The 15,002-nt window shown below is 42.1% G+C and overlaps 1 protein-coding gene across 2 annotated transcripts in view; it reads right to left on the bottom strand.

The window, feature by feature from the left end:
- LOC140201542 (kinesin-like protein KIF13B) overlaps positions 1-15,002 on the bottom strand; it is a 271,092-nt gene that overhangs the window by 50,525 nt on the left and 205,565 nt on the right. Inside the window, exons 25-27 of one of the 2 annotated variants that reach the window (XM_072265811.1) lie at positions 6,016-6,162; positions 5,513-5,545; positions 4,479-4,578 (exon numbers count right to left, since the gene is read on the bottom strand). In XM_072265811.1, the coding sequence (XP_072121912.1) occupies positions 4,479-4,578; positions 5,513-5,545; positions 6,016-6,162 (280 nt within the window). The remainder of the gene's footprint in view (positions 1-4,478; positions 4,579-5,512; positions 5,546-6,015; positions 6,163-15,002) is intronic. The other variant, XM_072265812.1, reaches the window with a different exon arrangement.

The raw sequence follows: 15,002 nt of genomic DNA, 5'->3' as shown, positions 1-15,002 counted from the left end.
GGCCACTGAGATCAGTTACACCTTCCAATTCATATTCTACAAACTGAGTATGGAACAGGACAGATGATCAGAATACTCTGGAGGGAAATGCAGAATGTATTAGGGGACTACTACATGAACTACAAACCAAGTGGGAAGTGGACAGGTGATCAGAATACTTTAGAGGGAAATGCAGAATATATTAGGGGACTGCATGAGCTACAAACCCAGAAAGGAAAACATCACAACTTGTCCAATAAAGCCTTACATCTGGGAAAATATACAGGAAATAAAAATGGGGAGGAATAATTTGAACAAAAAAAAAGTGAAATACATTGTTTGCAGTAACAACCAACACAACTCCAGCATTGGAAGGGAACACTAGCAGGGATAATGGCAGAGCAGCCACAGCTGGGAGTTTCTAGGGGCAATTCAGAAGGCGTAGCAGATTCATCCCAAAGATGAAAAAAAGTTTCCTAAACAAGAGGATGAGGCAACTATGGGTGACAAGGGAAGACAAAGACAACATAAAAACAAAAGACAGGGCATATAATATAGCAAAAATTAGTTGGAAAGTAGAGGATTGGGAAGCTTTTAAAAACCATCAGAAGGCAACTAAAAAAAAATAAGGAGCAAAAAGATGAAACACGAAGATAAGCTAGCTAATAATATAAAAGAGGATACCTAAAGCTTTTTTGGACACAAAGAGTAAAAGAAACAAGAGTGAACATTGGACCACTGCAAAATGACTCTGGAGAGGTAGTAATGGAGGACTAAGAAAAGGCAGAAGAACACAATTCGTACTTTGCGTGGTAGACACTAGCAGAATGCTAGAGTGTCAGGGACAGAAGAGAGTAGTTGCCATTATTGAGGAGAATGTGCTTGAGCAGCTAAAAGGTCTGAAGGTAGTTAAGTCACCTGGACCAGATGGACCACACCCCAGGGTTCTGAAAGAGGTAGCTGAAGAAATTGTGGAGGCATTAGTGATGAACTTTCAAGAAGCACTAGATTCTGGAATGTTTCTAGAAGAATGGAAAATTGCAAATGTCATTCCATTCTTCAAGAAGGGAGGGAGGCAGTAGAAAGGAAATCATAGGCCAGTTAGTCTGACTTCAGTGGTTGGGAAGATGTTGGAGTTGATTATTAAGGATAAGATTTTGGGATACTTGGAGGTGCACGATAAAGCAGCCCAAAATCAGCATGCTTTCCTTAAAGAAAAATCTTGCCTGACAAACCTGTTGAAATTCCTTAAGGAAATAGCAGGCTGGATAGACAAAGGGGAGTCAGTGATGTTGTTTACTAGGATTTCCAGAAGTACTTTGATAACGTGCCACACGTGAGACTGTTTAACAAGATAAGAGTCAATGGTATTACAGGAAAGATACTGTCATGGATAAAAGATTGGCTGACTGGCAGGAGGCAAAGTGTGGGAATAAAGGGAGACTTTTCTGGTTGGGTGCCAGAGACTAGTGGTGTTCCACAGTGGTTGGTATTGGGACTGCCTCTTTCATGTTATATGAAATAATTGATGGTTTTGTGGTCAAGTTTGCAGGTGAAAAAAAGAGAGGTGGAGGGGCAGGCGGTGTTGAGGAAGCAGGGTGTTTGCAGAAGAACAGACAGATTGTGAGAATGGGCAGAGAAGTGGCAGATGGAATATAGTGTACCATGCACTTTGGTAGAAGATATCTCAACTTCACTAAAAAGGGGAAAATTCTAAAATCAGGGGCGCAAAGGGATTTGGAAGTACTCTTGTTCTGTACAGGATTCTCTAAACATTAACTTGCAGCTTGAGTCAGTGGTAAGGAAGGCAAATGCAATGTTAACATTCATTTCTAGGGGACAATAATATAAGAGCAAGGATGTGATGCTAAGACTTATTTGGAAGGCATTGGTCAGACCAGAGTATTACGAGCAGTTTTGGGCCCCTTATTTAAAAAAAAATGTGCTGACATTGGAAAGGGTCCAGAGGAGGTTCATGAGAATGATTCCGTGAATGAATGGGTTAGCATATGAGGAGCGTTTGATGGCTTTGGGCCTGTACCCACTGGAGTTTAAAGGAATGAGTGGGGGGGGGGGGGGGGGAAGGGAACCTCATTGCAACCTATGGAATATTGAAAGGCCTAGACAGAGTGGATGTGGGGAGGATGTTTCCTGTAGTGGGTGAGTCTAAGATCAGAGGGCACAACCTCAGAATAAAGGGACATCCACTTAAAACAGTGATGAGAAGAAATTTCTTCCAGAAGGTGGTGAATCTGTGCAAATTTATTGTCATGGACAGCTGTGGAGGCTAAGTCTTTGAGTATATTTAAAGCAGAGTATATTTGAGTATATTTATAGCTTCTTGGTTGGTCAGGGCATTAAAAGTCATGAGAAGGCAGGTGAATGGGGTTGAGAGGGATAATAAACCAGGCATGATGGAATGTCAGAGCAGACTCGATGGACTGAGTGGCCTAATTCTGCTCCTATGTCTTATGGTTCTTTAGGATGTGCTGAGAGGCAATTTGTAAGTGTTGCCACACATTCCAGTGCCCACGTAGCATGCCCACAATGTTCAGAACAACACAAGCCACAACTACAATACAACAATGGCAACAGGAGCCCCTCTCCTTCCTCCCACCCACTCAACACGCAGACACAAACGATAATCTAAGTTCACTATCCTCTGAAATTCACATGGATACAAGCACACACATTCCCATTGCTCTCCTGACCACACCTCTCACCCTGCCTGCTTCCTACAAGGATTCAATTCAACCAGTTTCTCCACATTTGTCAAATCTCTTCAAATGGTGACAATTTCTCTACTGTACTTCCGTAACGTCTTCCTACCTTCATAATCATGGCTTCCCTCCACTACTGCTGATGACACTTTTAAACACACCTGTTCATTTCTTCTGTGACGCCTTCCTACCTTTATAACTATGGCTTCTCTCTATTATTGCTGATGACGCTTTTAAACACATCTATTCATTTCTTCTGTGACGTCTTCCTACTTCCGTGAAGTCTTCCTACCTTCATAACCATGGCTTCCCTCCACTATTGCTGATGTTGCTTCTAAACATACCTGCTCATTTCTTTCCCTGTTGCTCTCAAACCTTTACAATACTAAATCAATGCCAACGGTGCCAACGTGCTGAGGCATTCCGTTCCTCTCCCACTTCAGCAGACAGAATGGACTTTTCCTCTGCAACTCCTGGTTCACTCTTCAAATCTCCACCAAAGCACATTTCTCTTCTCACAGCACCGACTGCCTTCTCCTTGCCCCTTCCTGCTAGCCAGGGTGCAAAACACTCGGTGAGGCACAGGTTCACTTGCACTTCTTCCAATTCAGTCCGACAACTTTATCGAAGAAACCAAACGCAGATGGGCTGCCTGCTTCGCAGGATTAGGCAGCATCTTCCGTATTTCACTGTTTGATTACTTCATGTACTTTCGAAATGCAAGAACTTTACAGTCTTATACACAAGAGATTCTGCAGATGCTGGAAATCCACAGCAACACACACAGAATGTTGGATGAACTCAACAGGTCGGGCAGTGTCTATGGAGAGGAGTATAGTCGACATCAAACTTTATAGTCTTCCCTTGCAAGCATATTCTGCAAAAGAATGGTAGAGCCAGTGGTCTGGATATTGGGTAAGGAGGGAACAAAATCACCAGCCGTAATACACTGAGGAACTTTCTGCTGCCGTTCATGTTCACTGATCACAGATGATAACCTTTCATGTGACCTCAGGGAGATGAACTCATCAGCAAGAATTGGACTGACTAAATTAAACATTTAATCTATAAATTGTAAAGTAATAAAAAATTGTGATCGAGTCCTTCCAGGTGAAGCAACACTGCACCTGTAAATCTGTTGGGGGTCGTCTATTGTACCTGGTGCTCCCAATGTGGCCTCCTCTACATTGGTGAGACCTAACAAAAATTGGGGGACCACTTTATTGAGCACCTCTGCTCTGTCCACCAAAAGCAGAATTTCCCAGTGGCCAACCATTTTAATTCCTATCCCCACTCCCATTCCCCCATATCAGTCCACGGCTGCCTCTTTTGATATGATGAGGCCACTCTCAGGTGGAGGAGCTTCACCTCATATTCTATCTAGGTAGGGTCCAAAAATTTTCCCTCTCCCTTCTCTGGCCTCTTACCTCTTCCCCTCACCTGCCTATCACCTTCTCCTAGAACCTCCCCTTTCTCCCATCAAATTTCATCTTCCCTAGTCCTTTACCTTTCCCACCCATGTGGCTTCACCTATCACTTTCCAGTTAGTCCTTCTTCCCCCCACCTTTTCATTCGGGCATGCTCCAGCTTCCTTTCCAGTCCTGAAGAAGGGTCTTGGCTCGAAACATTGACTGTTTATTCATTTTCATAGATGCTGCCTGACCTGCCGAGTTCTTCCAGCATCTTGTGTGTGTTGCTCTACATTTCCAGCATCTGCAGTATCTCTTGTGTTTAGGTTTTAATTGAAATAGACCAGTTATTAAAAATTACTTCGCTTACTAGGTTTACTATTGAGTTTCTGGAGCTGCTTGTCAAGGTATTCCTGTCTCTTTGTCAAAGTACTCAACCACTTCCGACGGAGCTTCTCCAAATCTCTCTCCTGCAAAAAGAAGGAAAGCCTATCTTAATGGTGTCATACATAGAGTTGTGAGGCACAAAAACACCACATCTATGCTGTCCTTTTTGCCCATCTGCATTAATGCCATCTCCCTGGATTAGGACCGTACCTTTACAAACTCTGTCCATTTAAGAGTTTGTCTAAATGTCTGTTAAATGCAGTCATTGAATCTAATTCAACCACCTCTGACAGCATATTCCACAGATTAATCACCCTTTGCAAAAAAAAGTCTTTAAGATCTCCTTAAGTACATGAATTTTACAGTCTCTCCTTGTAAGGATAGTTTCCCGTCACTGTCTATAAGGAGTTTGTACGTTCTTCTCCGTGACCACATGGGTTTCCTCCCCCATTCAAAGATGTATAGGTTAGTAGGTTAATTGGACATGGGTGTAATTGGACGGTGCAGGCTCACTGGGATTACCCTCCTGTCTCTCAAGATAAATAAAATTGAATTTTGTAATTGAAACTGAGAGATTGTAGGGGACTGATGTAGCTGCAGATGACTCTTGTCCTCACAATCTACTTGGTTATGACCTTGCATCTTATTGCTTAACTGCACTTCCTGTAAAGTTGTTAAATTTTATTCTACATTCTGTTATTGTTTTTACTTTGGATGATCTGGATGAACAACACGCAAGAGATCATTAGGGTATTTTTACATAAAGGATGTTACTATGTCTATGTAATATTCCTGCATAATGTCTGTGGTCCAGCTATGTAATGCACTCCATGTAGTCTATGGTCTGGGTGCAGATCAATGGGACTAAGCAGATTAATGGGCAGAATGGCCATTTTCTGTGCTGTGGTATTCTAGGAATATGGTAAGCTTTACACTGTATCTCGGTACATGTGACAATAAAAAAACACTTCCAATGAAGGCAACAAAAAATAGAATTTATAAACAAACAATCTATACCTGGTAACTGTCCATATCATCATCTTCTTCCTGCTTAAAACAAAATGAAATTTCAAAGGATTGTTAGTATATCTGAGGTATGCATTCTTATTGCTTGAATAAGCAATCTAGGATAAAGTTATAAGATCAATATGTTCAAATTATAGCTCAAAGAATGAGTTAGTTTTCAAACTTAAATGCAAAACTAATTTGTTACAGTTAATCATGGCAGATGGTCTTGACATTCACAGATTGCAATCAGAATCAAGATCAAGGCAAGAACAAATTCAGCAGCAGAGGTATCAAATGAAACAACATTTACAATGATTGTTTTAGTTATAACATTACTCTTGTCACGAAGTCAACTGAGATCTTCCATCTCAAAGTCTAAATTTATCAAGTACTGTTAAGGTCGATAAACAGTTGTTTTTTTGACAATGATATTTGAATCCAATGTTGTGTATTTCTGTGACCATCTATATTTCATAAACTTAATATTATTGTTACTTGCAGTAGCCTCTTACCAAGTGGGCATCTTGATATTTCTGAGTTCTTGCAGGTCTCGTTTTGACACATCCCACAGCAATAGACAACACTTCCTCAGCAATTAATGGCAATGTCCCAGAATCTTGAACTGACCGTATGTCCACTAGCACCCGTCGAGACTGACCCTAGAAGGGGAAAGGATCACATTCTCATCTTTAAGGCTGATGGAGCTACTCATTCTCAGAAAAGTGAACATCCTAACAGTCATATTTCAACCTCATGTAGGGGTAATTAGAAATAAATTGGAAAATACTTAAATAATAGTCAAGATAATTTAGAATATTCCCTTGATTTCACTGCGACCCAGACCAACTTATTTTTCTTTTTCTCAGGTCTGACTAAGGTTTGCTCATCAGAAGTGTTAAACTGAACCAGAAGAGATTGCAGATGCTGGAATCTGGAGCCACAAAGACCTGCTGGAGGAACTGCAGGTCGAGCAAGGGAAGTGAACTGTCAATGTTTCAGTTTGAAAATCTGCATCAGGACTGAATGATAGATCTTTTTCTGTCAACAGAATGTTCCTGATCTGCTTAGATTTAACAACATTTTCTGATAACACTGGCTCAGTTTTTCATGTCCCACTCATGCAAATCTAGCTGACAGGCACACTTCACTATATTATTGTTAACAAGTCATCATACAGACCAAGAAATACACGTGCTCATAACCAGTGGCAATTGACATACTTCATCTCAGACACTGTCTCCCTCTCTCCTTGTCTCACACTGAAAATCAACTCACATCTCTCCTTCCAGTCAAAGACAATGGCCAAGACCATTCATCTCCTGTTTGTCGACTGTTTATTCTTCTCCAGAGATACTGCCTGACCTGCTGCATTTATTCTGGGATTTTCTGCTTTTGTTCCAGATTTCAAGCTCCAGCATTTTGTTTTAATTTTTAACACAATAATTGTTACTTTGATATCTATGGATACAGTGACATGTTGCAATGATACTTCAAAACACATTTGAAAATAAATGGTCATGAGCTAACTATAAACCCACAGATACTTCACTGTAAACCTTAGCTATGGCTTAACTCACACAAACTTTTGGAGGAATTCAGCAGGCCAGGCAACATCCATGGGAAAAAGTACAGTCGACATTCAGGCCGAGACCCTTTAGCAGGACTGCTGAAGGGTCTTGGCCCAAAGCGTCGACTGTTTACTCTTTTCCATAGATGCTGATTTCCTCTAGCATTCTGTGTGTTGCTTAGATTTCCAGCATCTGCAGATTCTCTCTCATCTATGGCTTAACTCCACCAGTGATTTTGTGTTGTGTGTGAAAGAAAGGATCTAAGTGTCCCTACGCTCAGAGCTGTAATGGGCAATGTTGCTCAATTACAACAACATAAACGCAGGCCCAATGCAAAACAGCAAAATTTGCACACAGTGTTATAAGACAGAATCAATGGTATAGCTCAAATGTCATCTATAAAATTTGCTGATGATATAATCATCGTTGGGAGAATCTCAAATGGAGATGAGCGGGCATACAGGAGCGAGATATACTAGCTAGTTGAATGGTGTTGCATCCACAACATAGCATTCATCGTCTGCAAGACAAAAGAGCTGATTGTAGACTTTAAGAAGGGATCCTCATTGAGGGATCAGAAGTGGAGAGAGTGAGCAGTTTCAAGTTTCTGGGTGTCAAGGTCTCTGAGGATCTAACCTGGTCCCAACATATCGATGCAGCTATTAAAAAAAAGGCAAGGCAGCAGCTATATTCCATTAGGAGTTTGAAGAGCTTTGGCTTGTCAAATAAAACACTCAAAAGCTTCTACAGATTTGCTGCGGAGAGCATTCTGACAGGCTGCATCACTGTCTGGTATGGGGGAGCTAATACATATTAGTGAAAAAAGTTACAGAAAGTTGTAAAATTAGTCAGCTCCATCTTGGGTACCAACCTCTGTAGTATCCAAGACATCTTCACGGAGTGATGTCTCAGAAAGGCAGTGTCCATCATTAAGGACCCCACCACCCAAGACATGCCCCCTTCTCATTGTTACAGGTCCACAATCCCTTATTCAAAATTCTGAAATCCGAAAAGCTCCAAAAACCAAAGGTTTTTTTGTGCAGCGTGGAGCGTGTCGTAACAAGGCTTGCTTGGCGCGCCAACAGCTGACATCACTCAGGTGTGACGTGGCAGCACTAGCAGAGGCCGCCAGACATCAGTTGAGGCTCAGTGCTCGTATGGGTTACATGTGGATTTGCTGTTTACTGGTATTTTGTGTTCACTGTTGACTTTGTATTTAATTTCACTGTGAAAATGTCAAAAACAGCTGCAGATAACCCTATGGGTAACAATGAGAAAAAGAGAAGGAAGCATCTATCATTATCAATAACGCAGAAAATATTCAGAGGGTTGGCTGCAGTAATTTAAGAAGTGTCATGGTGTAAAATATCTGGAAATCTGTGGTGAAAAAGCTTCTGCTGATCATGAAGCAGCTGAAAATTACATTGACAAATTTGCCAAGGTAATATCTGATGAAAACCTTAGCCCTGAACAAATTTACAATGCTGATGAAACAGCTTTGTACTGGTGCTACGTTGCTAGAAAAACATTAACAAGGCTGATGACGATATGTTGAAAATGTGTGATCAGTTAATTGCTGATCTTGAATAACGTGTATTTATCAGTGAGCAAGAGATTATGGCAGTTTACTCAGTTTGAAGCTGTATATTTTTATGTTTTATTGAATGTTTTTGTTGGAAATAAAATGTACTAGTGTATTTATGGTCTATAATTATCCCACTATTTCATTTATCAGTATATTACTCTATAAATAAATCGTAATAGTATTTGTAAAAGAGCGCGGATCGGGAAAACACAGTTCTCTCTCCAGCGCTCATTGTTTGAGCATGTACAGACTTTTTTCTTGTCATTATTCCCTGAACAATACAGTATAACAACTAATAACATAGCATTTACATTGTATTAGGTATTATAAGTAATCTAGAGATGACTTAAAGTATACGGGAGGATGTGCATAGGTCCGGAGCTCCCTCGGGTCCTAAAGTCCACCCGCACTGAGACAGGTTAATTATCAATATAATTATCAATTTTCCGAAATCCGAAAAATTCTGAAATCTGAAATGCAACTGGCCCCAAGGATTTTGGATAAGAGATTGTGGACCTGTACCATCTAAGGAGGAGGTACAGAAGCCTGAAGGCACACACTCAGCAATTCAGAAACAGCTTCTTCCCCTCTGCCATATGATTCCTAAATGAACATTGAACCCATGAACAAATTTAATAAATTTCATGACACATGTCGGTGATAAAAAGCTTGAATCTGATTCTGGAGACGCAAAGAAATTATCAACCCAGATAAACAGAAAATCAGGTGGGTAAACTAACCATAATTATACAGGGACTTGTGCTGAAATAGGTATGAGTGGAACTGAAACTTCACAGAACTGATGCTTAATTGGTCCAATTAAATTTTATTATTTAGAAGTGATTATTTAGCATGAGAACAGGCTCTTCTGGCCTAACGAGCCCACACCTGCCATTTATACTCGTGACCAATTAACTTACTGATCTGGATGTGTTTGCAATATGGGATAAAACCGAAGCACCAGGAGGAAACGCATGTGGTCACAAGGAGAACATACCAACTCCTTACACAGTGATAGGATTGAACCCAGACCACTGGCGCTGTCATAATGTTACACCAACAACGATTCTACCATCCCACCCTCTGTAGAACAAAGCCAATGGAATGTTGGTCTGCATAGTTATTATCAAGCTGAGGCAAGATCAGGCTTGGGTGAGGTAGGTTATCTTGTAAGTTACCGTCTGTGCAGTTATCTGTTCATTCCTCATTTGATTAGTGCATAGTACAGTGGGAATGGCTCCGGGGCAGTGTCTTGTACTGTGTGTGGGATGTGAGAAGTCTGGGAGACCTCCAGTCTCCCAGGTAAACTCATCTGCACCACGTGCACCGAGCTGCAGCTCCTGAGAGAACATGCTCAGGATGGAGCTGCAGCTGGATGACCTTCAACTCATACAGGAGAATGAGGAGGTGATAGGCAGGAGCAACAGGGAGGTAGTCACCCGTAGACTGCAGGAGACAGGTAACTGGGAGACTGTCAGGAGGAGGAGGGCAAATGCACAGCCAGTGCAGAGTACACCTGTGGCCATTCCCCTCAATAATAAGTATATAACTTTAGATACCATTGACGGGGATGACCTATCGGGGAAGGGCGGGAAGCCACAGTGACCGTGTCTCTGGCACAGAGTCTAGTGTTGTGGCTCAGAAAAGCAGAAAAGTGAAGAGGACTGCAGTGTTGAGAGGAGATTTCTTAATCAAAAGGATAGAGACAAGGTTCTGTGAGTGCAACAGACACACCCGGATGGAATGATGCCTCCCTGGTACCGGGAACAGGAATGTCTCGAATCATGCCCATGGCATCCTCGAGGGCGAGGGTCAGCATCCAGAAGTCTTGGTACATATTGGCACCAATGACATAGGTACACAAGGTGAGGAGGTCCTGAAGAGAGATTCAGGAAGCTAGGTAGAAAGTTGAGAAACAGGACCTACAGTGTAGTAATTTCTGGATTGCAAACTGTGCCACCTGCTAGCGAGGGCAAGAACAGGATGATTTAGCAGGTGTACCAGCTAAGGTGAAGTTGTTCAGATTTATGGAATATTGGGATCTCTTCTAAGGAAAGTAGGAGCTGTACAAGAAGGACAGACTGCACCTGAACCCAAGGGGGTTCAATATCCTTGCAGGCAGGTTGGCTACTGTTGTTTGGGTGGGTTTAAACTAATTTGGCAGGGGGATGAGAACCAGAGTGACAGTGCAGAAAATGAGATGGCTGGTTTTTACAAACAGAAACAATCTGTGGTGAGACTGCTGGCAAGGAGAGGCTGGTTATAGGGCAAAATTGCAGTCTAGAGGACCAGTTGCAACGTAAAAGGTGGACAAAATCAAAAAAGGTGAATATAGGATTAAAGGTGTTATACCTGAACGCGTAGAGTATACGAAACAAGGTCAATGAACTTTTAGCACAGTTACAGATTGGCAAGTATGATGTTGTAGGCATCACTGAATCATGGCTGAAAGAAGAATTTAGCTGGGAGCTTAATGTCCAAGGATACACATTGTATTGAAAGGACAGGCAGGAAGGCAGAGAGGGTGGTGTGGCTTTGTTGGTTAAAAAAAGAAATTAAATCATTAGAAAGAGGTGACACAGGGTCAGAAAGTGTGATTTGTTGTGGACAGAGCTAAGGAACTGCAAGGATAAAAAGACCCTGATAGGAGTTATATACAGACTTCAAACAACAGCAAGGATGTAGTCTACAAATTACAATAGGAGATAGAAAATGCATGCCAAAAGGGCAATGTTACAATAATCATGGGGGATTTCAATATGCAGGTAGGTTGGGAAAATCAGGTTGGTGTGGGATTCCAAGAGGGGGAATTTCTAGAATGCCTACATAATGGCTTTTAAGAGCAGCTCATGATTGAGCCCACTAGGGGATCAGCTATTGTTCAATGAACCAGAATTGATTAGAGCTTAAAGTAAAAGAATCTTTAGGGGCAAGTGATCATAATATGATCGATTCACCCTGAAATTTGAGCAGAAGCTAAAGTCAGATGTATCAGTATTACAGTGGAGTAAAGGAAAACACAGAGGAGTCAGATAGGAGTTGGCCAGAATTGATTCAAAAAGAACACTGGCAGGGATAATGGCAGAGAAGCAATGGCTGGAATTTCTGGAAGCAATTCAGAAGGCACAGGATACTTACATCCCAAAGAGGAAGGAGTATTCTAAAGGCAAGATGACACAACTATCGCTAACAAAGGACGTCAAAACCAAAATTTATTGCAAAGGATAGGAGATTGGGCAGCTTTTAAATACCAACAGAAGGCAACTAAAAATGTCACTAATGTAAAGATGGAATACGAAAGTAAGCTAGCCAATAATATTAAACAGGATACAAAAAGTTTCTTCAGATACATAAAGTGTAAAAGAGAAGCAAGAGTGGATATCGGACCACTGGAAAACGATGCTGGAGAACTAATAATGGGAGACAAGGAAATGGCAGAAGAACTGAGTAAGTATTTTGCATTAGTCTTTACTGTGGAAGACACTAGCAGAATGGTGGGAGTTCCAGGTGTCAGGGGTCATGAAGTCACCATTACTAGAGAGAAGGTTCTTAGGAAACTGAAAGGTCTGGAGGTAGATAAGACACTTGGAAATCCCCAGGGATGGTGTACACCCCAGTATTCTGTAAGAGGTGGCTGAAGAGATTGTGAAGGCATCAGTAATGATTTTTCAAGAATCACTAGATTCTGGAATGGTTCTGGAAGACTGAAACATTGCAATGTCAAGGACAAGATAGGATAAAGTTGATATGGTTTCCTTAACAGAAAATCTTGTCTGACAACCCGTTGGAAATCTTTGAGGAGATTACAGGTAGAATAGATAAAGGGGATGCAGTGGATGTTGTATATTTGGATTTTCATAAAGACTTTGACAAGGTGACACACATGAGGCTACTTCCCAAGTCAAGAGCCTATGGTATTACAGAAAAGTTACTAACATGGTTAGAGCATTGGCTGATTGGTAGGAGGCAGAGAGTGGGAATAAAAGGATCCTTGTCTGGGTGGCTACCAGTGCCAAGTGGTGTTTTGCAGGGGTCGGTGTGGGGACCATTTCCTTTTATGTTGTATATCAATGATTTAGGTCAGGGGTCCCCAGCCTTTATCGCACTGCGGACCGGTTTAATATTGACAATATTCTTGTGGACTGGCTGACCGGTGGGGGGGGGGGGGGTAGGGTTGCCAACGGACAAGAGTAGCAGTCAAATACATTGAGTTTACCACGAGAAAGACTACAATGACCATGAAGCCTTGCGTGGGCACCAGTGCGCATGTGTGACCTACCAATATTTTCTCCCCCCTCCTTCTACAAATCATTTTCGGTGGTCCTGTTCGGGGGGGTGGGGGGGCGGTTAATCACGACCAGAATATAGGTGATAAGTGGCTAATACACTCAATTTCGTTTCTAAAAGGGTTTATCTAACGAATTTAATTATAAACACAGCGCATATTTTCCACGCATGAATATAGTGATAAGTCAATTATCAGGGGAGGACAGGGGAGCTTCAAGTAAGTATTGAACGAACTTCCAGTAGAAGTGGCAGAAGCAGGTTCGATATTATCATTTAAAGAAAAATTGGATAGGTATTTGGACAGGAAAGGAATGGAGGGTTATGGGCTGAATGCAGGTCGGTGGGAGTAGGTGAGAGTAGCTTTCGGCACGGACTGAAAGGGCAGAGATGGCCTGTTTCCGTGCCGTAATTATTATATGGTTATATAAGTAAGTCAATAGCATTATAACATTTTAAGTAACATTTGGATATTAAACACACAGCACATATTTTCTCCATATGAACATATAAAATCATTGCAACACACCAATATCGCTGAATCAGGAAGAGCCCTGGGCTTGTTTCCCTGCAACAAGACGGTCCTATTGAGGGGTGATGGGAGACAGCGATACTCAAAGGGGGCTTCCTTATGTCCAGTCTATTCCGCAATTTAGTTTTCTTTGCATTCATTGCAGAAAACTCTGCTTTGCAGAAAAATGTTGGAAATGAAAGCAACATTTTCAGTGCTTTCGTGGCTATCTCAGGATATTTAGCCTTGACTTTGATCCAGAATGCCGGCAGAGATGTTATGTCAAACATACTTTTCAGCACGCCGTCATTTGCAAGCTCGAGGAGTTGATCTTCTTCCCGTGCTGACATGGATGACCCGTGCATAATGACCTCACGTGCGTTCAAGCTCAATAGTGCATGACAGGGAATGAGGAAAGGTGCAGCTGAGTCATATCGCCAAATCATATCGTTTCCTCGCGGCCCGGTAGCATATGCTTTGCGGCCCGGTACCAGTCCACGGCTTGGTGGTTGGGGACCGCTGATTTAGGTAATGAAACAGAGGGCTTTGTTACCAAGTTTGCAGATGATGCAAAGACTGGTGGACAGGCAGGTAGTGTTGAGGAAACAGAAAGGCTGCAAAAGGACTTATAGACAGATTAGGAGAATGGGTAAGAAAGCGGCAAATGAAATGCAATATTGTAAGTTGTATGGTCATGCACTTTGGTAGTAGAAATAAATGTGCAGGCTATTTTCTAAATGGAGAAAATCCAAAAATCTGCTATGCAAAGGGACATGGGAATCCTTGTGCAGAACAACCTAAAGGTTGCCTTGCAGGTAGAGTTAGTGGTGAGGAAAGCAAATGCAAAGTTAATATTCATTTCAAGATGTCTTGAATATAAGAGCCAGGCTGCGATGCTGAGGCTTTATAAGGCACTGGTGAAGCCTCACCCTGAGTAGTGTGTACAGTTTTGGGCCCCTCATCTTAGAAAAGATGTGCTGACATTGGAGAGGGTCCAGAGGCAATTCACAAGGATGATTCTGGGAATGAAAGGGTGATTATACCAGGAGCATTTGACGGCTCTGGGTCTGTACTCACTAGAATTCAGAAGGATGGGGGGGACCTCATTGAAACCTTTTGAAATTTGAAAAGCCTAGACAGAGCAGATATTGTAAGGATGTTTCCCATGGTGGGAGAGTCTAGGACAAGAGGGCACTGCCTCAGGATAGAGGGGCACCCTTTCAAGACAGAGATGCAAAGAAATTTCTTTAGTCAGAGGGCAGTGAAATTGTGGAATTTGTTATCACAGGCAGCTGTGGGGGCTGGGTCATTGGGTCTACTTAAGGCAAAGATTGATAGGTCCTTGATTCGCCACAGCATCAAAGGTTACGGAGAGAAGGCCAGGAAGGGGGGCTGAGGAGGGGAAGAAAAGGATCTGCCTAGATTGAATGGTGAAGCAGACTTGATGCTGCCTGACCTGTTCAATTCCTTCAGCGTTTTGTGTGTTGGGGCTTACAGTCTTACCTCATCAGCCCGTAACTCCAGTCCCAAGAGTTCAGTTGAACTTGGGTC

Source organism: Mobula birostris, chromosome 8 (assembly GCF_030028105.1).
Source record: "Mobula birostris isolate sMobBir1 chromosome 8, sMobBir1.hap1, whole genome shotgun sequence".
In the NCBI taxonomy this organism is placed as follows: Eukaryota; Metazoa; Chordata; class Chondrichthyes; order Myliobatiformes; family Myliobatidae; genus Mobula; species Mobula birostris.
This window is presented reverse-complemented; position numbering and strand designations above follow the sequence as displayed.